This window comes from Alligator mississippiensis, chromosome 10 (assembly GCF_030867095.1).
Source record: "Alligator mississippiensis isolate rAllMis1 chromosome 10, rAllMis1, whole genome shotgun sequence".
In the NCBI taxonomy this organism is placed as follows: domain Eukaryota; kingdom Metazoa; phylum Chordata; order Crocodylia; family Alligatoridae; genus Alligator; species Alligator mississippiensis.
Genome location: NC_081833.1, coordinates 3,149,014 through 3,172,544, shown reverse-complemented (window position 1 = coordinate 3,172,544; position 23,531 = coordinate 3,149,014). Strand labels below are relative to the sequence as shown.

The window sequence follows — 23,531 nt, the reverse complement described above, 5'->3', positions numbered from 1 at the left end:
ATGCAGGGGGCACCCTGTCACACCCTACTATGCACTTGCAATTATTTTCAGATGATACCTCAGTTATGTTTTGTGGTTTGATAGGACTGTGCTCCTCTAGTAGCTGAACAGTGAGATTAAGAATTTCAAAGCAATCTAGAGAATGTAGATCCATCTAACTATCCAGGTGTACCCCTACTCAGAACGGGCTAATGCTGTGTAAGCACTCTGAATCACCACATTCCAATATTTCATGCATTTGCTGTGTATATTGTAAATAATATATGTTCATTACAGTTATGCCATCTGTTAGCAACATGTGTAATCGGGTCTTTAATATAACCATCTGCACAATGCAGCCAGCTACACTCCCTCATCCAGTCTCAGACTCTTTTAATTAGCTTCATTCTCAAACATAAATTATAGTCTGGCCAAAACTCCCATCCTCTCTAACCCTAGGCAAGGCTGATGTATCCATGCTTATCTGTCAAAGCACAAGATGCTCTGCCTCCCCTTTCTTTCCCCTGCTCTGGAAAGCTCTCATGTTTGTGACCCACCCCAATTAGCACACCCTAACCTCTCACCTGAAGCCAGCCTTAATCAAAAAGGACTAGATGCTCCCTGGTACTACACAGCTCAGCCACAAAGGGAGAGCCTGGATTTAAGTAGTGGTTATGGTGAGTAAAGTGACTGTGCACAAATGGCTGTCTTACTCAGTAGAACTTTTGAGTGAAAACAGTCAGAATTTACTTTCTAATAAAAGTACATTTTTACCAGCATTTATTTTTGTTGCCACAGAACAATATTACATAAGAATAAGGCGATTCAGAGCTCTCTCATCAACAGAAGTGTTAACCGAATTCAAGTACAGAATCTTTATAATATAGATAAGTACAGAGCCAAAAAATAACCCTGTTTAAATGTTCAGGTTTTGAATGGGGATTGTAGCAATGACTGGGTAAAAAGAAAAATCACAACATCCTTTTATTTGTTTAGATGAGCTAAATTAATTTGGAAGATGTGGAGAAACTATAAGTAGTAACACAATAACAACCTTTTATATAGAACCACTGAACAGAGTAGAAACTGCATGCTAGACCTCACCCAGAGACAAAGTGGGCCAGGACCAAAGGCCCCAAACTGAACTAGAATTCAGTGTAGCTCATCAAACCTTAGCTGTTACTATGTTTAATTCAAGAGCCCTGAATATTTTTGTTCCTGGTTCCTTTAATCAGAACCTGATTCCCATTAATGGCTAAGTGCATTTCATTCTGTATGGTTATTACTATAAAGAATATATTGAGTTTACTACCTTGACTGGACTTTCAGTATGTTAGGACACATATGCTTTGCAAAAACAGCTTGTAAGGGGTCACATTCTTGAAAAGTCAGGTTATGGGTTTTTATAACACCTAAATACAAACAAATGTACAAAAATTGACATGTTTGCGTGTTACCTTAAGCTTAACATTTATTAATTAATTTTAATTTCAGTTAACAAAAAAATAATCAGTTAAAGAACCCATCCTCTTCCATCCATTAATATCTTCCTAACAGCAGAGGAAATTGAATTAATTTAAATTCTGTTCACTAGGAATGTCTTTCATTGTAAAAGCTGGAGGTTCAGCTTCCAAAAGTTGGATATCTCAAGATTTCTCTGCAACTTAGGTGATTTGCAAGAAGCAAGCAGCAGGCTAGCTTGATTCTGCAGAAAGCAACTGACAGTTGGAGTTTGCCAGAAAGGCATAATTAAGCCCTTAGTGTTTGGCTGGCTGGTACAAAGATCATTAAACAAAGAAACAAACAAACAAAAGCTCCTCAAAAGGTGTATAAACATTTACATAATTACCAAGATCTATGCCTTTAGACATACACTGTGAGGATACCAATAGAAATTAAGAATTTATCATCTGATGGACTGCATCTCAAAGAGGAGTTCTGTTTGTAACAGATAAAAATTTAATACACTAATATCTTACTACATTTAATTAAAAAAAAATCTGATTTGATTTCAAAGTCAAATACTAAATTGTACAAAATAATTGTTTATAATAGAAAACGTCAGACCCAGAACTGAAGTCACTCAATTATATATAATAAATATTTGTCATCTTTGTTTTTTTTTAATTAACAAGCGTAAGGTACTTAATGCTATACAACATCATTTTATATTTAACCTACCATGCTTGCAGAAGAGCTGAAAAATTACATGACAATTATTGACATTTGTATAAATGTTGCACTTCTCTACATTCCTCTCTAGTGTGTTTAGACATCTGAATATGGGAAGAACAGACTATAAGAAAAAGTGCATTAATAAAGCAGTGTTCCCATAAAGCAATCCACAGAATTCAGCTTGTCACTTACAAAGAAGAATATAAACAATAACATAAAGCCAAAGCAACTGAAATAGCATTAATCAAAATCAGTAAACACACAATTACATTAGCAATGGCATAGGAGGTGGATGGACCTGTGAGTTCTGTATATAACAATGTATGTACGTTTATTCAATAAAAGCATTTAGAGTACGTCGGTGTCAACCCTTTTACACTGAGGGCCAAACATGTACTTGAGAAGGTCAAAACCCCAAATCAGTATCTTGGGGCTGATTCTGTAGCCTTTTCTCTTCTGTTTGTGTCACTCAAGGAGTATAAAGTGAGCAACAATTAATTACCCAAAATATTAAGAGTTTCCTTCCCCAGTAGGTGTGGGGCCAATATAGCCAGCTCCTACAATCCTGGGTACAGGGAGCTGTATCAGGTGAGGATAGGGAGAACGGTTGGGATGTGTTGCACTCTTGATTGCTCCAGCTCCTACAAGTCTAGAGCCCACTCTAACCTGGGCTGGGTTAGAGAATCAGGAGCCTTAACTAATTAGTTCCTAGTTTATCTGTTCTTTTGGGCTACCTTACATGGCTGTGTGGTAAAATCCTTTGCTGAGTATTCCTAATCTTTAACAGATTCTAGCAAGCTCCTACCCTGCTCTCCTTATTGTTTTCACAGGCCAAAGGCCAAGTGGACACTAAAGAAACCAGTGATTTTCTCCTTCCTCCACTGTAGTGCAACAGGAAATGACCAAGATAGATTACTGAGCAACTACTTGGAGTGCTCCTGGCTTGCAGCAAACCTGCTTTTGAGGCTACTGCCTGCCTCTCCAGCGCGATGAAACTGATTTTAAAACATGATACACCCAGGGAAGCACATATATAATAAGTGAATGCTAATTTTCTTCTTAACATAGTTATCTTTGAGGACCAAAGTTTAGATCTTCAAAGGACTTCTGCAAGGAAGGAATTGCACCTCAATGCAGTAATGTGTCATCCTATTAATTTGAAACTTTAACTGATCTTCTGCTTAAAAAGCATATTTACTAATCCACCAACATTTACCTTCATTACTAATTTACAAGGAAAGTGTAATTGTCTCTCTCCCTGATGCACCTCAGACACAGTCACGCAGCAGTAATGTTGAAAAAACATAGATGAAAAGAAGACGCATGCATATGCTGACCTAGAAGAATTCACTGATCTTAGAGCAAGCTGAAAATATAAATTAAGATGTAATATTTTATTAATACAAAACTGCAACAGACCACACTGCAAATAAAGCCCCAAATATAAAAGGATTATTTAAAACTTTACTCTTTACTTATAACTGCAAAACACTTTATACAATAGTAAATATAGATGGATGCATTCACGTACAGAAACATTAAATTTCAAACTAATCAGTTTTTGCAATGTTATTACTAGTGAGAAGTGGCTGATGTTATCTACATACTATGGACCCGATCTAGCAAAGCCCTGAATTACGTGACTAGTCCAATTAATGTCTGGAGGATTGCTTACACGCTTAAAGGGCATGTCTACACATGCGCTTTGATGCGCATTAGTTTATTTTAATGCACATTAAAGTGTCACAAAAAACATGCACTTTCACTAATGTGCATTAAAATAGGCGAATGGGCCTTTTTCTAGCATCTCACAATGGAGGTACTAAAGTTAATGTGCATTAGCAAAAGCGCATTTAATAAGCATGTAGAAGCAGCCAAAATTTGTAAGGGCTTTTTGGACTGGTGGCTGCAGAAGCAAAACCAGATAGTTTAAGCCCTTTTACCCAATGTGCAGCAAAATGGTGGTGCGTGGGGTTCTTTAACACTTCATGTTAAAGTTAGTCTACTGTACAGTATAAAAACACAGTCTCTTAATTGGTGATCAGAAGCCTTGCTCCACACCATCACAAACGACGACCTCCGGTTCAGGAGGTGACCTTCTTTCTTTTGGGTTAGAACTGAGTCGATGCCAGCATATTTTTTTAAGAGGCAATTTCAGGTGAGATATCAAACTGATGCCCTAACCAGATGTAACGGTTAAAAATCTATGGCTGTACAGTAATGCCGATACTTTGAACCATCTCCAGTTGAAATCAAAATTAAAAGTAAGTAGGAAGAAGAGAGTAAGAACAGGGGTGAGACTTTTTTTTTTTTATAGGAACTGGTATCAGAAAAGTCTCACCCCTGTTCTTATGATCATCCTCCATTTTTTGGCATCTTAACTATTTAAGATGCCAAAAAATGGAGGATGATCATTTCAAAAGTTGGAGGGGCAACTTGACGCATGCTGCAGATTTTAGGAAAACGCCAACGAACTGTCAATTAATACAAAAACGTCTGTTCTCCGCTCAAGGCTACTCAATTAAAATCAACGGACTTACCCCTTTTTCAATCGGGTCAAGCCAAAATTCATCACTAATACGGGCTATGGCATGTATCGCTCTTCCAAACACTGTTAGAGAAGACAGAAAAAAGGGCGCAGTTTACATCCACTATTGGTTAAACGATAGGAGAGCGATACGACACGGCCTCCAGACTACCTAACGAGATGGAAGAGTTTGTCTTTTCCCTGCACCCGTTTTAAAGAAACCTCCCGACGCGATCCAGAGCACCGAGGTGCAGCTTAGTTTCACGTGAAGCGCATCACGCATTGCTCAGACGAGCGAGACACACAAGCGTTTTGAAAACTTGCGACCGATCGATAGGTATTGAGGATGCCTCGGTGGATAAGTATCGGCACGCGGGCCTCAGACGTCAAGGCGGGGAGTGGGGACCCTGCAACCCGCCAGTTTAAATAGGCGTTGTGCCCGTGCAGGATGGAGGTGCAAGCCATTGGCCCCCATTTTACAGCAGAGCTGAGGCAGCCCACACCCCTCAGCGCCCATGACTAAAGTGGAGCCGCGGCCCGCGCAGGCAGAGGGGTGTTTTCAGAGCACGAGGCGCAGCTCTCCACATCGCATGGCGGGTGCAAAGAACCACAGACTAGGCCCAGATTTCATAGGCTGGCAATGGAGCTGGCTCCTCTCAAGGAGGCCAAGCCCCCATTGTAGTAGCCTGCCTGGCTCCTCAGGGCCTACCTCGCAAGTGAGGCCCCCCCACAGCGCACTTCATGGCGCCTCAGAAACGGGCGGGAAACCCGGGAGGGGCGGGGCCTGCGCATCTCTTCAGAACGCTCGGATGTTGCGCGCGCAGGGTAAACGCGCGGCGACGGGGTTCGGCTCGGCGCGGCCGCCGTCGGCAGCACTTCCGGCAGCACTTCCGGGTCCCGGGCGGACGGGCGGCGCGGCGCGGCAGGATGGTGAGCGGCGCGGGCCGGGGGCGGAGGGGGGGGTTGGGGCCGGGTCGGGGTCGGGCGCTTCCCCCAGTTCATTCGCCTGTTTCTTTTGCTGCCGCTCCCTCGGTCTAACCCCGCCCGCGCCTCGTCTGCAATCAACTCCTCCGCCCCGCCCAGGCGGGGCACAGAGTAAGTCCGCCCCCCTCCCTGCCCGGGGCCTGGCTCCGGCTGCAGCTGAGCTGCGACTCCGGGCCCGGCCCTCCCCTCCCCTCCCCTGCCCTGCCCTGGCAGCGGGCCAGGTTGCTTTGGGGGGTCCTTGGAGCAGCGGGGTGATGTTGCCGGGGTCGAGCGGCTGCCCCGAGACCCTGCCCTCGCGGGGCCCCGTTGAGGTGACCCCAGCGATTGCCGTGGGCACCCGTCGCCCCGAAATCAGGACTTGTTCTGTGGCGTTCCTGCCCTCGAGAAAGAAGCGCCGCGGCGTTTCGGGAGCCGCCGGTGGCATAGGAAGGTTGAGAGCGGTGAGGTAGCGAGTCCAGCGTTGCTTGCGCCCCGGCTCACGGTGTCCTGTCTGATGCCAGCAAGGGAGCGCGATGTGAAATTCTTCTCAAGAGGAGAAATGACATTCATCTGACGAGGAACAAAATATCTGTATTTCTCTCCTCCGGTGCAACCAGACTCTAGGGCTGGTGTCTGCCCGCTAGGACCACCGGGAGAAATGACCCGTCTTGACCTGGGGGCTCACAAGTTGAAGACTCTGTTGCTTCACCAGATCGCTCCCCCGCTACAATTTAGGTGTTGCCCTGAGTAGGTTTTCCTAACGAAGTTCCCTGTCAAGTGCCGCTGTCTGCACGAGGGCTCTGGCCTGGTTGCCAGAATAAAGATACAACCTTAGAGCGTGGAAAGGATTAATCTTGTAGCGTAGCTGGAGGCATTGTTGTGATCGTCCTCTGAAGAGTGTATTCGTGTTCAGTAGCCGTTGCATTGTGGCGCTGCTGTATGATAACGCTAGGCTTGGAAGAAAACAAGCTATGTATGTATATTAGTTTATAGGCTTACCAGGATGATAGAAGCAGCTTCTTGATATATGATGTTCAAGTGACCGAGTCGCTACAGAAGATCTTGTGCTTTTATAATGCTTCTGTCACGTAGGCTGTATAATTACATGAAGCTTGTCTTCCTGTTACTTTGCTTGCATTAATTACATTCCTCAAATAAGTTGCATTTAACAAGTCTGGTGCTACCGCAGGCTACCTTTTTGTAATTAAGATTTAGATTCAAAGGTGTAATTCTTATCTAATTAAATTTCCTTTGCTCTTGTGATATTCTAGAAAGGATAGCCTTAAATATATTAGGGGTTTTTTTGTTTTAAATAAGTCATGCTGAATCCTGTGTCTTTTTTAACCTTTGTACGTATTCATACATCTCAAACTAGTTCATCTTCAGCTTGTAAAACTCTTAAACTCATTTTTTTAAAGTAAGCCCCATTGACGCTGTCCAGTTGATATTGAAATCTGCCTGTTGGCTCTTGACAAACTCCTAATTCTGTTTAAAAACCTATATGTATATACATATATGTACAGAAATATATTTCTGTATATATGCATGTGTGCATATATTACAGATTTGTTTGGGTTTTTATTACAACACAAGAATAAGGATTAATCACTACAGTAAAAGGGAAATGTGGAACAAACATTGTTCTGATGGAAAATAGCTGTAACTTAGTTATTTTCTATTTTTGGGTTGCTAACGTTTCTAGGTTGGCTAGTTTGCTGCTTTTTTTTTTGTTTGTTTTAAAAAATGCCACTACAATAACCAGTATAAGTAGTTATGCTGGGAGCTCATGTAGGTTCCCTAATGAGCATAAATTATACTAATAGAATTATTTTTATTTTGCTATAGCTAATTGGATCCACAGAAGTGAGGTTTGTTGTTGTACCAGCAAAACCCTCTTTCTGTAGATAAGGCCTCTGGTGGCATCGTCCAAGTTCAAGATCCCTTACTTTTATTTCCAACTTCCATAATACAGAATCATGAAACTGAAGAAAATGTGTACTGTGTTGCTCATCTTAGTTAGAATCTGTAATTCTCTCTCTCTCTCTCTCTCTCTCCCCTGTGTGACCCCTCATAAGCTGGTGCTAGTGTTAGGAGACCTCCACATTCCACATCGGTGCAACAGCCTCCCAGCTAAGTTCAAAAAACTGCTGGTTCCAGGAAAGATCCAACACATCCTCTGCACTGGAAACCTCTGCACCAAGGAGACCTATGATTACCTCAAAACCTTGGCTGGGGATGTTCACGTTGTTAGAGGGGATTTTGATGAGGTAATGTCCTGTTATGCACATTTCTTGCAAAAAGGGAATATTTGAATTTAAAAGGAATTACGCCGTACACCTTGATTTGTAACAAGTAAAATTGACTGTGTTGTCATCCAACATGGTGAGAGCTGACTCTTGGATTAGTGTCCCTTGTCTTGCGTAATTCTACTCTAATAAAAGAATGTGAACCTAACCAAGTCTTTTAAAATAATTCAGCAATAACAGGTGGCATTTGATGGCAGAGTTGTTGGATCTCATCAACTTTACAATAACATCGGAAGTCTTGTAAATCTGGAAATAAACCATACAGTTCTGCTGTTTCAGAACTTAAGCTTTCCAGTACACTGCCTAAAGATGCAAAATAATTGGCTTTCATAATGCACTTGACTATGGGTGGGTACAGAGCACTGTCAGGTGTATTTGGCAGCAAAGAAAGCCTTGAAGAGGATTTCTAAGACCTTTTGAATAGTAGCAGAGAGGCTTATTTATGTGGAAGAAATGCAGGCAAAATAACTAAATGTGAAGTATATTTGACCTCCACATTATGTGTGTTTGATTTCAGAACCTGAATTATCCAGAGCAGAAAGTTGTAACTGTTGGACAGTTCAAAATTGGGCTGATCCACGGCCATCAGGTTATTCCATGGGGTGATGTGGCCAGCCTGGCATTGCTACAAAGGCAGTTTGATGTGGACATTTTAATTTCGGGGCATACACACAAGTTTGAGGCATTTGAGCATGAAAACAAGTTCTATATCAACCCAGGCTCAGCTACAGGAGCTTATCATGCCTTGGAGAAGTGAGTAGAATAAAGGAAGAATGCTGTATATTTATTTTAATTGCATTTGAATATCGATACAATGGTTAGTGTAGATTACCAGGCTACATAAATATTTATCATCTTGGTGACAGCAGGCCTTGCATGTTGCTTCACCTCTCCAGAAGGCTCCACTGCATTTTCCAGTGCTTCTCAAGAAAGGATCTAATGAACTGCTGAAGCTAGATTTAGATTTGCATGCATTGTTATTGCCTACAGTAACAATATTTTCCAGTCTCTAAAGTGCAGCTGAACCCTCTTGGACTTTGTTGAGTAGAAAGAGAGCTCCTAGCAGTGATGGTAGTAAGAAGAGGAAACTGTGTCAGCTGATTTGTTAGCCAAGTTTTATGAATTTATTACAAGTGGTAGGTAATTCTGTTGCTACTGGGGATTTTTCTTATGGTACTCTCTAAACACATTTGACTCAACCAAGCTTAATATATTGAAGTGTTACTTCCTCATTTTCTGTGGTGGAGTATGCTTTAAAAAAATCAAATTCCTTGGAGCAAGTCATACTAAATCTAGATTTGAGAGGTGTTTTATGTTGCTGCTTCTGTAATTACCAAGTATTAACAGAATCAATTTTTCTTTCCAGCAACATCATTCCTTCCTTTGTGCTGATGGATATCCAAGCTTCCACAGTAGTAACCTATGTGTATCAGCTAATTGGAGATGATGTGAAAGTAGAAAGAATCGAGTACAAAAAATCCTAGGACAGCTTCACGTGGCTGGTGCCTCTTATCAACTCATTCCAGAGCTGCAAACTACTTGCAATATTTGATTGCTAGTTTATAGTATTAAAACACTCACTTGCTAAGTACTTATAACAATGTAACTAGCTTAGAGTAGCTTTCAAATAATGACACTTGGGTAATTTGCTCTGTATGGTTAATTTCTTAAAATATTCTGCTAAGTAGCTAAGTGCACAATGCTATGGGAAATGTGCTTGAGCTTGTTAAAGAACAGCCCTTAATGTAATAAAATTGTTTTCCTTCATTTTTTTTTTTTTTGTACAAAGCCTAATTTTGAATCGAAAACTGTTAGCAAAACACAGAGCCACTATACCACTAGAACATCTGTAAATTGTTAAATATTTTTAACACTTTTAAATTGTTTAAAAATATTTTAAACCATCAACTCCCAGGTAGTACTGTTTTGATAACGGTGTTTACAGAACCTTCGTATTTAATGCGATTCAGAAACTTTATTTCCAGATTGGATGTTAACCTCAATGGTTACCTTTCATAAAAAGGTTCAGCTATGTGAGCCACACAGTCTTTACCTTAAACACACATTTGGTGCTTAGCTTCTCCTTGAACAGATCTTCATCTGAACAAGAAGCAAGTATAAACAAAGAACTTCTAGGATAACATTTAAAAACATGTTCAAGATTTTGTTTGTAAAATAGCTCTGTTCTCTAAAATTACCAGAGTGCTGCAAATGCAATTTTGTAGTATATGCCGAGGTAACTGTCATTGACAGAACAGTTCATTTGACTAGTTCCTGTTTGCTTACCACAGGCTTGAAGGAAAGGTAACATTTTTTATTTTGATTCCATTTGCTCCTGAAGTTACAAAATAGAAATGGTCCATTTTATGGACAGTAAGTTTAGATGGCTTAGTTTAATTGGACACCTTGCACCTCTTCAAAAGTCTGAAGATCTGTTTTGCTTTCCAAATCCTCTATTAGGATAAGAGGACCAGGACTTACTTTCCCATTCTTAGCTACATGTAACCTTGGCACCACATACTTTAGCAGTTCCTGTTGTGCATACCTGCCTTCTCTGTGCTAGCTAGTCCAGTAAGAAATGGACCCCCAGATGCACCTCTTGCATCACAACCACTCTTCTTAGTTTCTACAGAACAGCGGACATCTCTGAGGCTTCTCATAGTGGTTTGTAAGCTCCAGCATATGGCTCACTGTCTCTCCAGCTTTAGAGAGAGAGCATGTGCTTCTCCAAAAGATGCTGATCTCACTCTGTACTACAATTACCTTAGAAAGGGATATTCCTCTTGCAGAATACTCTCAGACTGTTTAGTATGGTGTAAGAGCTGGTTGTCCAGCTTTCTTCCCACTCTGGAAGTAATATGCTTATTAAACCCAGTCCCGTAGTTAACTGCATATCATGCAATTTACTGATACTGAAAAGTAGAAAGTGATCAAAACAGATTAAAAGGCCATCTGGTTATTGTTACAGATGTTTTCACTGTACCACTAGAACATTGGTAATTAGGTTTTTAAAAAGTACAATCAACCTGGCTTCTTATGTTTACCTGTGTTGTGTTGTTTTTAAATGTACTCTGCTAGTATTTCATTTCTAGTCTAGTGAGATGCTCTGCTTTTTTTGGAACATTTAACCCATGTAGCCATATCTCAATGGAACAGTGTCAAAGACTAACTTAAAAATGGGAGGAAAGTTTAAATAAATCAAGTCATACGCAATGTTCTTTTTGCTGATTATGAGTGGTTACCTTACCTTATTATATAAATGAGTGTTTTGGGGTGGTCAAAAAGAAGGAAAAAATGGAATATTAGTTTCCATTAGAAAAGTTCATCTATGGCTAATTTGGTTATGCTACAAAGTTGATTAAATAAGTCCAAACTTTTTACTTAAATCAGTTTTATTTGTGCCCATGGAGGAATCCAAATTTAAGATTAGTTTACAAAATATATTTTACATAAGATACACTAATATTTACAGTCATGTTTATAAAACCTTTACATAGTTATATAAAAAGTAATTTATCCAAGGAAGACTTTCAAGGATAAACCTTGACATTTGTATTTAGCTACAACACTGACTTCAAGTTAGCTCTAGCTAAATTTGAAGTTGTTTTAATCTTAATGTTGGACTTATTTTATAGTGGGGAGCAAAAGAGTTGTGCTGTAAGTGAAGCCTAGAATTCCATATGGAACAGCACATTCAAATCGTGTGCTTAGTAAGTATTAGCCACTACCAATTAAAAAAGAAAGGCAAATAATAGCACGAAGACTTTGATTCCATTTCCACTTTGAGATATCATCGTGGCACTGGGAGAGAAGAGATGTACATCAAGTTTTTGATTCTTGAATGGCTGTTTCTAGTAAGGGAGCGTGACGGTCTACTGTGGTGTACTCAAAAACATCTGGAGAAGAAGAATGTGAAAGTTGAACACTTTGGAGACATTACTTTTAAAACAGGACATATGTTTTTGAAAATTAGCATACTAATAAAAAAGCTCAAGAGTCATATAAAATAGACAAACTGCACAGATCTGAATACTTGAAACCTGTAAATGTACTAGTGTTAATAGAAAACATAGGGTCTCTAATGGGTGTGATAAGGCTTTGCTCCTAATGGTAGTCTGAGCAAGTGTTTGCTTTTCTTCTTTGGCCAAGTATGATTTACCTTCAGAATATCACAAGGCAACAAGTCTGCTGGTATAGAATTTCCACATCTCTCTTGATATTCTGTTACCAGGGCTGCAGCATCATCTGCGCTGCAAAGGGCAGAAGTAAAGCTTATTTATCTCACTCAACTCATGCAATACCTATACTGTAAGCACGTTAAACAATGTGTAGTCATGTATAAGAGCAAGCGTACATACAAAATTGATTCCTCACTTGGTATGATCAGTCACTTCCCTATGCACCTATTTACCTATATTCCCTTGAAGAAGAGGGAGGGGTGTTTCCATGTACTTGACAGAACTGTATCTTAATGGAAGTAATGAAGCACAACTGCTAAAGCCACTACCAATTATATTTTAACAGTTTTCACACTTGGTTGTGGTCCCCTATCATTCAGGATCACAAGACACCGGTGTGGCAAGTACACAACTGCTTATAGAGAAAAGGAAGTAGGTTACTTTTTATTTCAAATGCACCTGAACAGCTGAAAGCACCCCTCACTCCCCCTTGTGGTTAATGTACTACAAATTGACAACTGCTTAGTGGAGTTTTCAGTGGCAAAGTGCTCTCTTTCTTGTTTTAATCATGGAAGAACATGTTTCTGTCAGATTAAGTACAAGAACAAAATACTGATTCCTGGACTTAAATACAGATAACGGATGTTACTTATTATTGTCAAACTACTCTTACCACCAAATGCAGAATGAGATTTTTGTTTTGTTTAAGAAAAAAAGTGACAGTTTACTTGCCCAGGCTTTTAAAGCTCTTGGATGCTGTGCACTGATAAGTCCCTAGGGCTCTGTGTATATAACAAACTTGCAGCAAACATCAAGATTGGAAATGCATGGGAATCAAAAGAGCTTACCAGTTCTTACTGAGGAGGTACTCCACCAGTTCTTTCACTCTGTTATTGTTCATGACTTGCAGCTTTAATAATGGGAAGTATTTAGATTTTGAAAACTTTTCGTAATGTTTCTCATGTATAATGTTGTCCAGAATCAAACATCTAATCTGCAAAGTAGCAGAATTTATTTTAGAATATTGCATTCAAGATCTTAACATTTTACTTTAGTGAGTTCTTCTTCAAGTGTTAAATGCTATAAACCTTTTCTCACTCTAATCTCAAAGCAAGCAGGTTTTAGATTTTCAAAGCACTGTGAAAAGTTTGCTATTTAACAGCATTGTTGTGAGACTCAAATGTTAATCTTAGTTTTTCAGGCAGAGAGATATTTTAAGAAATATACCCACAATGAGTCAGGCTCAGAGTGAGATGACAAAGTTCTACTAGCCTTTTTGATCAAACAAATTAATTTTGAACAATGAGGTCTTGCTACTTATTCTTGAAATAATTCTACAATGTAAATTTGACATGTGCTAGCAAACACCACTGTGACCAACGTGGTCACATGTCAACTGCAGATACTGCAAAAACCAACGTCCTTATAATTCTCTCTCAGTTTGGTAGTGTGCAGTATACTTTCCAGTGCTAGCTGGGATAAAGCATGGCCAAAAGAGATAATTTGATTCTTGGAGAAGTGGGAATAGCAGTTAAGGGGATGTGCCCTCTCAGATATGCCACTGATAAGACTGCATACAATCCTGGTGCTCTTAATTTTCCCCAAAAGGATATTGCAGGGAGAGCCAGGGGGAGAATGGGGAGGATGGAGGATACAGCCATAAAAAAAGGTTTTGGAGCTGGAGAAAATGTCTGGCAGTCAGATTCAGAACTCAGGCTATTTGGTGACTTGATTGTACTAAACACATTCATGGAAGAAAATACTATGTACTAAAGGACTATCTAGCAGAGAAATAAGACCAACGGGTTGGAAGTTGGAGCCAGACAAAAATCAGAAGATGCAAATTAAACGAGGATTGCCACTAGAGCAGGGTGCCAACAGAAAAGATAGCTTTTTTTTCTTCCATTTCTCATTATCCTGAGAGAAAAAAAATATTGGGTCCTTTCTGAAAGATACACATTAGTCAAATTCCTGGGTTCAGTATAGGGAGAACGAGTGAAACATAATGGCCTACCTGCTACCATACCTAAAGTTGGTTTCTTTACCTGTGATGCAAATCCTGCTACTTCACCCGTGTTCATGCATTCGTCTACTTGCTGTAGAATAGCTTCTGGGTTAGACGAGGACAGGAAACCCTTTCAAGAATTGATTTAGTATTAAGTGTAGAATTTTACAGTCTAAAAAATTTCCCCAAGAACAGACATTTGGTTTAGTAAGAAGCAAGTCATGCTTGAAGCTTCAAAGGACGAGTTAGAAATTCTCAGAGCTTTGTGCAAAGAATATTGGCTCAAACGAGCTAATAGAGATTTGTCACTAATACTGCCAGCATGTTCTGCTGTAAAAGTGATAAAATACTTGTTAACTCCTACTGTCAGCGGACTGTTTTGATTCCATTTTGGGAAATCATGACTGAGTTAATGTCTCTAAATGGAAAATTCAAAAGTAATGCATAGCCGCATACACTTGGTAATTTATTTGCAAATCTAGAAAGTGCTGTAACTTGTAAAAAATGTAGACAAAATCTGAACTTCTATTGGCTTGTAGATCTATGCAGAACCTAGTAGGAGTGTGCTGTATGTAGCTATGGATGCCTCTTTGTATATTGCTGTTATAGTAGGTGCACAGGCAGCATGCAGGACCTAAAAGCTTTCAACACTTCTTCCTTAAATCACAGAAGCAAATGCTGTGAGAAGGGGAAGAGAATGGGAAAGATGCAAATTAGCAGCTGGAACGAAGCTTTAAGGCAAAGAGTTCTGGTCGAAATGTGATGTGGTGCTATGTCTCTATATAGAGAACTGCACATTGCTTTTCTGATATCAACTGCAAACACCACACACTGAGTGGAGATCAACCTTATTCCTACTCAACTCCCTCATTTATATATGCAAGGATCATGATACCTTTTTGCAGCACAACTGGGAATTTGTGTTCAGTTGTCTGCCACTAGGAACCTTGCATCTTGTTTCAGGACCAGGGTTTCCTCTTGTAGGGATGGTCTGTGTTCCTTTGTGTTCACATGTATCGATCATTCTGTTCTCTCTCACATTTTGCATTCTATTTGCCTTAAGAAAGCACTTAAGTCTACTTAACTTGGTTCTTTGGCAAGTGCGAGTCTCAGTATTGATAAAGCAGCAAGGGAAGATGCAGTTCCCCTAGGCAAGAGGTCTCATGTCACTCTGTGCACTTCCTTGCCAGTGCAGATTTAGCAGCATGTACCTCCTGCTTACCTGAATCTGTTGTTCTCTCTTCTCAGGCTGAGGAATCAGCAACAGGCATCCTAGAGCAAAAGCTGGAAGGTCCAACTGTGCATATTGCTTTGCAATTCCAATCACATCTAGATCAGCTAGGACAGGACACCTTCAGCAGAAACATATTGAGGGGAGGAGAGAAAACTTTAACTATAACAAGAATTTTGTTTCCTTCAGTGATTTTGATAATTCATGTGCGTGTCTCCTTCCCTTTAGATTTTGGGAAAAGATCTTAAAGTGAGTATTTGGACAGTTGCCTGGGTTTGCACTCATTGTTCATGAGCTGCACTGAAAGAAATTTTGAAATTGGCAAGTGATAAAACGGTGTAAGTGTATTTATTGTTTCACAGCCAGAGGAAGGGAAGGACACAGCAGAGAGAAGTGGAAAAAACAACAAGTCACCAAGAAAGTTCAGAACTTGGTATGCACAGCATAGACCCTTACCACATGAAACGGCAGAGTATCCGATAACAGTACTAGATTTGTTATCCTCTCCAGATTTATTGCTAAATTCTACTTCGCTGATGGCAAGCTTGGTAACAGAGGAACGCAGCCTGAGAGCTCTGTTAATTCCTAGGTTCTATACAGGACTGTACTTTAGCACTTATACATCTGTCTGCCATTCTTAAACCTTCCCTGACCCTCCCAAATTGTGGTAGCTCTTGTTGCCACCCTCTCTCCTCTCCTCCAATTTCTGACTCATCTGCATTGCAATGTGGCTGCCTCCTACTATTCCACAGGGCCTGGACACAGTGGAACAGCACTGAGAGCATAGAAGTACATAATTTCATTGCTTTCCTTTCTGGTCCCTGCAGCTACAGTACTTGATAGAAGCAGTTACAGGGAAAATACTGCTCAGCCACTGCGGTCTTGAGCTGGAACACGGTTAAGGCACGTGAAGTCTTCAGAGAAGCTAGCTGCCAAACTCTGAGCCTCTGCACACTGGGCCTCTTTCAAAATTATATATACGAAAATAAAATCTTGGCTAAGAGTGAGTAACAAGAGGTGCAAGGGTTGGCCACTCTCCTGCCATGCTGAATCCCTGGTCTAAGACATGGAAACTGTAGATCTTCTCAATAAAACTGTCACTCCCAGAAATGGCCAAACAATTTTAGTTGAAATTTGAAGCGCATGCCCCCACTTAGGAAATATCAAGTTGAATGGATAACTTTTGGAAAAAAAACTATAAAACTCTCTTGCTTATGTTATAATGGAAGTGTCAGATAACTAGAAGTTTAGGCTGAACAGCAGATACTAACTAGAATGTTGATGTAATTCAGTGTCTTGTGTTTACCACTGAGTTCGGATTAAGCTTCTTGGAGTAGCTACTATTATGGTGTCTTCTGCAAAACTGGCAGTCACAAAAGCAAGATAGAATACTACCAAGCATGTTAGTAGGCACCATCTATGGCCATGAGAGCTGGATTTAATTCTGCTCATGTTACCACAAGAATTTGTACAGCCAGCTGTAGCAAAATATTAGGACTTTGGAATGTTGCATCATTAAAAACAAGGGAAATGAAACCTTTCTTTCAAAATACAGACAGTTAAAGATGAGTTAAGTTTGTATATCTTCATGTGTAATTACTAATGGTAGTATTTTAAGATGTCATGTTTACTCTCCATAACAATGTAAATTAACATGACATTTCTCATGCTATATGCTAATGGTTTGGGAGGTTTTTCAAGCAATTCATGTTCTGTAAACATTTAATAATTAATTGTATGTTCAGGGTGAGATTCTGTGCTGTGACTTCAAGAGGCAGCACAAACCCCATGGCTCTGGTGAGAGTATAGGGAGACAGAACAATGCAAAATGAACAGTTCTGAACGGATGCAACTTAAACAGCTCTGAGATGCTGTTTTGGCACCTGTCCGCAACTGCTTATGGACAATAGTGCTGCAGAATCTCTGCAATGCTATGTACTGTGTTCCTATCCCACCACATGCCTTTGATTAGGGGGCAAGGGGACCTCATTAGGTCCTGTACAAGCAGGATTTTTCCTCATTTGGATCCAAGACTTTCTCACCGTTTCCAGTCCTTGTACCAGTTACAAGGCGCTAAGAGGGCAGAGGGTTGAGGATCTTAAGTGTCTTCCCAGCCAAATACAGGATGTAACATTTACTTACTTCAGTAGAGTAACAAAGCATTCACAGCATGCCTCCAACTGCTTTGGATTTGGTGGACACGAAGCTGAAAAATAAGATGAAAAGAATGACAAACTAGAACAGCTTGGCAGTGCTGTTAAATACATCTGACAGGCAGAGATGATAATAAACATACCTGCAAGGAATGGAGCCAGAATCACAGTTCGCCAAGCTCGGCTGAAGTTAGGAATCTGTTAAAAGTAAATGCATTTTTCAAGTAATAGCCACTGCCTGCACTTCACAATGTTGACTTGTGAAGTCTGAAAAAACTGTCCAGCTCAAACTTTTTAATGGCTGTTCTTCAGCTAAAAGTAATTTCTGTTATACTCCAGAATTCAGAACTAGAGCTATAGGATTTTAGACACTATTTCTTGTCTACCAGCCCACTGTAGCTACACTATACATTTTATTTTAAAATTTTGTGTGTAGCCAGAAACCACAGCACTAATAAGTCAATAGGTTTGTAAATCCTAGTGATCTAGCCTATTAGTCCTCTTGGCAGTGCAGGATTGTTCCCTATAATACAATCCTTCACTTTTGCTCTGAGGTGTTGCCATGTTTCAACTTAGACAAAATTGTTTATCGCCAAATTAGTAAACACTTGTTTTCAGAATTTTTAAAACAAGCAATAACACAGTTTTAAACTACAGAGTATATGGTTTCAATGAGTTAAAAAAATACTTTCCTTTGCAATTAACTGATTTAAAAACTACTTTCCACACAGTCCTGTTAAAGCACACATGGTAATAAATTTGAAGGCACTCTTATGCATAGTATTTTCCACCTGCAGATGATAAAGCAGCTTATAAAAGGGAGGTAATCACCACTAGGTCCCTTCTAAATGAGACTAGGGCTGAGTATGTATTCATAAAAGATTCACAGACCTGCCATAATGAATGAATCCCAGTAACTGCTATCAAAACTTTCCTTAGATACTGAATCTGAAAAGAAAAAAATTCTGTTACAAAGTGTTTTAGCATTTTTACTATTGCACAAGAAACTACAGGATTAAAATATCTGCATGCTCTTGGAGCAAAGGCAAGAATTTGCAGGAGTTGTGACTGCAGCAGGGACAGGCTACCCAAGCTAGCTCAGATAACACCACCATCAGCACCAGTGGCAGGGGGTACTTCATCTGTCTCAGTCCTCAGGGTCCCTCACAGACTTGATGACGTTGTGTTGAAGCCCTAGTGGTTGTATCCTCTTGGCTACTGGTAACCCAAGTAGCTCAGAATGTTTAAAATGCTGCAATACAATGTGGACATAGTCCTAGTTGCTAAATTTTAAAGGAACTAACATTTTGTATTGCAAAACTAAGAGAGTGTTACTATAAATATATCCAGACAACTCAAGTACTTTTTTTTTTTTTAATACTAGTAATAACATACCTATATCTGGGGGTGCAAAAATTTCACACTGAGATCTTTCCGCTCATTTTATTATAGGACTTAGGCCGTAGCAATTAACTCTGAAGTGCTTAGACAAATTAATGAACTAGAACAATTAATATAAATACTCGTAAATACAAAAATCCTTGAAGCTTTATAAATTGTGAGTGCCAACAAGCTCCAAATACTTTTGTAATGGTGTTAAGCCACAGCTAGGGCAACAACCCAGAGTAATCTCTGATTTTCAGGAATCAGAGGCTGATGGGCTGGTTTCTGTTCTGGTAATACAACAAAAACAGATTTTTCTCATTCCACTCTCCCGCTTTCATCTTACTACAGAACAGTGCAATTAAGGCATTGCATAAAAGGTTTCTTACCATCTTGAAACCAAGCAGTTTCTGCAGGAAGCAACTCCAAAGTTGGGGATCGTACACTTTGTATTCCAAGCTAAGTTCAGTCACCAGTCTCACAGCCTTAAAAAGATAAAGATGTTGGTTTTTATCAAATGTTTATTATCTAGTTTTATTATCTGTAAGATTTTTAATGGCTTTGCAGGAGACAAAGGTCTATGTAAAACCATGATTGTCACATGTACCCAGAGCCACTTTAGATGGAAGGATTTAAGCAGGGAAAACTCACTGTATACAGTGTCTGTTCCAATTTTATGACAAGTAGACCCCAATTGTCTAATCTCCACATTTTGAATGGTGTGCTACTATACTGATCAGGAACAGACCAGTTTACATTTACTAGCCAAAAGCAGATGTTGAAGCTGTCTTGATAGGACACTGTACTTTCTGGTCATGCATTAATTTTCCCTCAGAAAACTTGCCTCCGTGCTGTCCTTGGTTATTAACTAACTCAACTGTTTGTTTATGTTCAGTGATATTAAACACATTTCAAACTGCAGTTTCACAGACTACAGCTAGGGTTGCACTGCTGACATAAGAGCCCAGTAAGTGACAGGTGCCTGAAGACGTGCATCCATTATTATTTGATTAATTTTATATTCATGGACTGGGAGCTGTACAAGAGTGCCCTGGCACCAAAAGGCATATGTTGAAATATAAGACAAGAGGCAACAGTTGGGGAGTACAAGGCAATGGTCATTACAAGAGGCAGCTGTTGTCTCAACGCAGCAGCAGCCTAAACCTTTGCCAAGATGTATTTTTTTAAGCATGGTGGCAAAACATAGATCCCTTGAAATGATTCTTGCCATCCATTGATCTTTACACTTCAAAAACAGGTTTTACACTGTAAATCATGTATATTTAGGGCCAATTTAAAAATCTAAAAGATAAAACCAGCACAAAGCATGCAGTCTGTTAACATGTGCATGCACATCCACAGAACAAACAATCCAACAGATTTTCTGGTACTTCCTAATCATACCGTGGGTTCATGGCTGTGATTCTTCCACAGTCCTTTAATCATTCCTTCTTTAGGACTTTTATGGAAAGATTCATAAGTGTAGGGAATGTTCAAGATTTCAAACTCTGCCAAGTAAATGAAGCATTTTAGAAAATACCTGCAAAATAAGAGGTGTGATGTTTATAGCAATATATTAAAATCCATGAAGTTTTCAAAAGTTAGGATTAATTTTAATGTGCTGTCGTTTAAAAAGTAAGGTGATGGTACAAATGTCAGCCTTGTGAAAGAAAGATTACTAGACCCAGCAATTTTCCAGTACTTCTAGTGATTAAATTCTTACTGCAACTCTTATGCTGACATTTCACGTATACAGATGATATATTTACAGAAAACGCATGTTGGGGATGCAAAGTATAATGCAGCACAGATATTATCTATATCGTCTCCACATAAATATCCACAGTCCAACTTTTCAGTAAATTTAGTGGAATTAGCTATACAAGAGAGACTTTCAAAGAAATAAGTTACACAACATCTCTGCAGAGGCACATATCCTTCCAAAAATGCCTAATAATGGTATCTTTTACACAAAGGAAGGTTTGTACTTAAGGAAAGATCCCCAGAAAGGGCCATGAACAAAAATACTTTACATTCTACAGTAATAAACACGTTTATACAAAGAAAGAAATTACAAATCTTTTTCACACCCCATAGTCCTTAATGGATGTTATCATGGTGCAGTCCAATGTGGGATTGTAACCCAGAGCACCCAAGTGTGCTTTTACAATTATAAAAAAGTAGGATAGCAAAAACTTGCAGTAGTACTTTCCCTCTAAAAAAACAAAACAAACAAACCCAAAAGAAAACAAAACAAACTTCCTCAGAGGTTTATATAAGAGGTCATACTGCAGAAAAAAAAACCTCAGCTTACTTTACTTTCTCAATGGGTTTCTTGAAGAGTGATTCAACAGTATTAGTGTCTGCCAAGTAGATCAGACATTTAAGAGCTCTACTTCTGTGGGCAAATGTCAACTGATTAACTCCAATAGGCTGAAAGAGAAAAGATAGTTTGGGATAAATTATGATCATTTGCGGAACAGTAAGGAAGCCAGGTCATTCATAGCCTGAGTTATCATTCTAATATTCCTGGGTTCTACTTGGATGTAGACTTTAACGGGGGTAGGATTTCAACCCAAAACAGAAGATCAGAAAGTGCAGAACTAGCACGTACCTATAATATACTCAAAGCAAGTTACAGAACCTTGAGTTGAATACGAATTTATTTAAAGAGTTTTATGAGAAGTAAAAAGCAGCAAAAATATTAAGCAGTTATTTAAAGCATGTTTACAAAAAGCTTACAGATGTGGCAGACGTTGTAATGGCAAAAAGCAATCTCGAGCTGTAATCCATTGGGCGTGGCTGAAGAAGATATATAACTCTGCAAAAAAAAAAATTAAAAAAAATTGGATACTAGGCATGTGCGAAACGGGCCATATTTGATTTGGCTTCAGATTCGGCCCGAATCGGGGACAGTGATTCGATTCGTTGATTTGGATCACTGGCCTGATTCAATTCAGCTGAATCGGGATCTGAAGATTCGATGCTGATTTGGAGAATCAGGAATTCGGACATAGATACAGCTTTAAATGTTTTTTCTACAGACCATGAGGTACCAGGCGCGGCTTGTGAACGCTGCAATGGTGAGGCAGACGGAGCGTCCCACAGGAGCACGGGGGGGCCTCCCACATGCTCGGCAGTGGATCCAGAAGTGGACTGGAAGTACTTCCGGTCCACTGCCAAGCGTGTAGGGGACCCTGCCGGGCTCTCCCAGCACAGCAATCAGCTGCAGACTGAGGAGGCACCAGTTGCCAAGCTGGGGGGCAGGGGAGGGTCCTCCATGTGCTCTGTGGTAGACCAGAAGTGCTTCTGGTCCACTGCCAAGTGTGGTAGGGACTCCCCCATGCTCCTGTGGAAAGCTCCATCTGCCCCACCATCTCAGCATTCACAAGCCGCCTGATACCTTGAGGTATGTAGAAAAAACATTTAAAGCTGTGTCTATGTCCGAATCATCTAATTTCTCCCAATCGATTTGGAGGGTTCCAATTCAATTAGGAGAGATTGAAGGGTCTCCTGATTAGATTTGGATTCAGAGATTCGGCTGCCGAATTGGGACGAATCTCTGCTGAATCACATCAGTGACCGAAGCTTCACACAGCCCTGTTAGATACACCGTGGGCGCATCTACATGTGTGCTTAACTGCACAGTAGACTAATTTGCTGCGGTGTAAAGTGTCAGAGTCTACATAGGCAATACTATTAGACCTCAGCAAACTAATTTTTGCCACCATAAAATAGTACTTACAGGGACAGGACTACCTTACGGTGGTGAAAATAACTGTGTTTAAACATGTGTGTAAACGCTGACCTGGGCGTAACTTGTACCAGATCAGCCCAGCCAGCAGGCAACCAGACCCCTGCCCGGCACCTATGCCTAAAGAGCAGAACTGTGTGGCTTCTCATGCCCCAGTGTAGTCTGATGCTTTGACCTGGAGCCCAGGGCTGATCCCCACCCGAAGCCTGCTGTCAGCCTAGGGCTGCTCTGCCCTGGTTCAAACTGCCGTGATCTTGGGTGCATGTGTAGACACTGTGCCCAGGAACCATTAAGTCCAGCGTGAACTGCACCCGAGTTTATCACACTGCATTAATTGCTGGTTTAGATACACCCACTGTTGCCTAGATTTTGTATCCAAATACAGTATACCATACCCAGTTTAGGTCACATGCTGAAATATTCCTCTATTAATATGAGCTAGGCATAAAATAAACCTAAAATATGTGCAGTGACAAAACCATGGGCCTAATCTTGCAAGACCTTCCTTCCATCCATAGAACTCTCATGTGGTACACTAAGAAAGGTACTGTACAAGAGATAAAGTATTTAAAGTTTCTAACTTTGCCCACAGGAAATACAGATAGAACAAGTATATAAAGAGAAATTTCCCCTGATGCCTTTTAACTTTTAGATTGAAGATGTGACACACTCTTGGTTTTTATAAATTGTTTTTCAGCATGCTTCAGAACTGCTGCCCTTGCAACGAAGTAGGGCACATCAAAATCCCATAGGCTCAGCCACATCCAACATACAGTCATATTTCTGTACTTTCATATCAATTAATCTACTACACTGCCTCAAGTGTTTGGCAGGTCATCTGAATCGTGTTCAAAACATTCACATGGTGGATCCACTA

At 40.1% G+C, this 23,531-nt stretch overlaps 3 protein-coding genes across 9 annotated transcripts in view; 1 reads left to right on the top strand and 2 right to left on the bottom strand.

Annotated features, from left to right (window-relative positions):
- RAD9B (RAD9 checkpoint clamp component B) overlaps positions 1-5,494 on the bottom strand; it is a 34,457-nt gene extending 28,963 nt beyond the window's left edge. For 4 of the 6 annotated variants that reach the window (XM_019486835.2, XM_019486836.2, XM_019486837.2 and 1 more), the window contains exons 1-5: positions 5,391-5,481; positions 4,695-4,765; positions 3,371-3,520; positions 2,161-2,275; positions 1,292-1,391 (exon numbers count right to left, since the gene is read on the bottom strand). In XM_019486835.2, the coding sequence (XP_019342380.2) occupies positions 1,292-1,391; positions 2,161-2,275; positions 3,371-3,520; positions 4,695-4,765; positions 5,391-5,424 (470 nt within the window). In that variant the 5' untranslated portion in view covers positions 5,425-5,481. Of the gene's footprint in view, positions 1-1,291; positions 1,392-2,160; positions 2,276-3,370; positions 3,521-4,694; positions 4,766-5,390 lie in introns of all 6 variants that reach the window. The other 2 variants (XM_019486839.2, XM_019486838.2) reach the window with 2 other exon arrangements.
- A 43-nt stretch (positions 5,495-5,537) lies between these two features.
- On the top strand, positions 5,538-11,163 carry VPS29 (VPS29 retromer complex component). The gene is made up of 4 exons (XM_014594748.3): positions 5,538-5,611; positions 7,720-7,911; positions 8,468-8,703; positions 9,317-11,163. The coding sequence occupies exons 1-4, from the start codon at positions 5,609-5,611 to the stop codon at positions 9,432-9,434; spliced, it is 549 nt and encodes a 182-aa protein (XP_014450234.1). The 5' UTR covers positions 5,538-5,608; the 3' UTR covers positions 9,435-11,163.
- A 161-nt stretch (positions 11,164-11,324) lies between these two features.
- The window catches only part of KNTC1 (kinetochore associated 1), a 45,481-nt gene continuing 33,274 nt past the window's right edge, over positions 11,325-23,531 (bottom strand). For both annotated transcript variants that reach the window (XM_019486832.2, XM_019486831.2), the window contains exons 53-64: positions 21,643-21,721; positions 21,215-21,333; positions 20,305-20,440; positions 19,290-19,385; positions 18,409-18,465; positions 17,661-17,715; positions 17,507-17,570; positions 15,356-15,485; positions 14,174-14,263; positions 12,977-13,122; positions 12,110-12,200; positions 11,325-11,846 (exon numbers count right to left, since the gene is read on the bottom strand). In XM_019486832.2, coding sequence (XP_019342377.2) covers positions 11,823-11,846; positions 12,110-12,200; positions 12,977-13,122; positions 14,174-14,263; positions 15,356-15,485; positions 17,507-17,570; positions 17,661-17,715; positions 18,409-18,465; positions 19,290-19,385; positions 20,305-20,440; positions 21,215-21,333; positions 21,643-21,721 — 1,087 coding nt within the window. In that variant the 3' untranslated portion in view covers positions 11,325-11,822. The remainder of the gene's footprint in view (positions 11,847-12,109; positions 12,201-12,976; positions 13,123-14,173; positions 14,264-15,355; positions 15,486-17,506; positions 17,571-17,660; positions 17,716-18,408; positions 18,466-19,289; positions 19,386-20,304; positions 20,441-21,214; positions 21,334-21,642; positions 21,722-23,531) is intronic.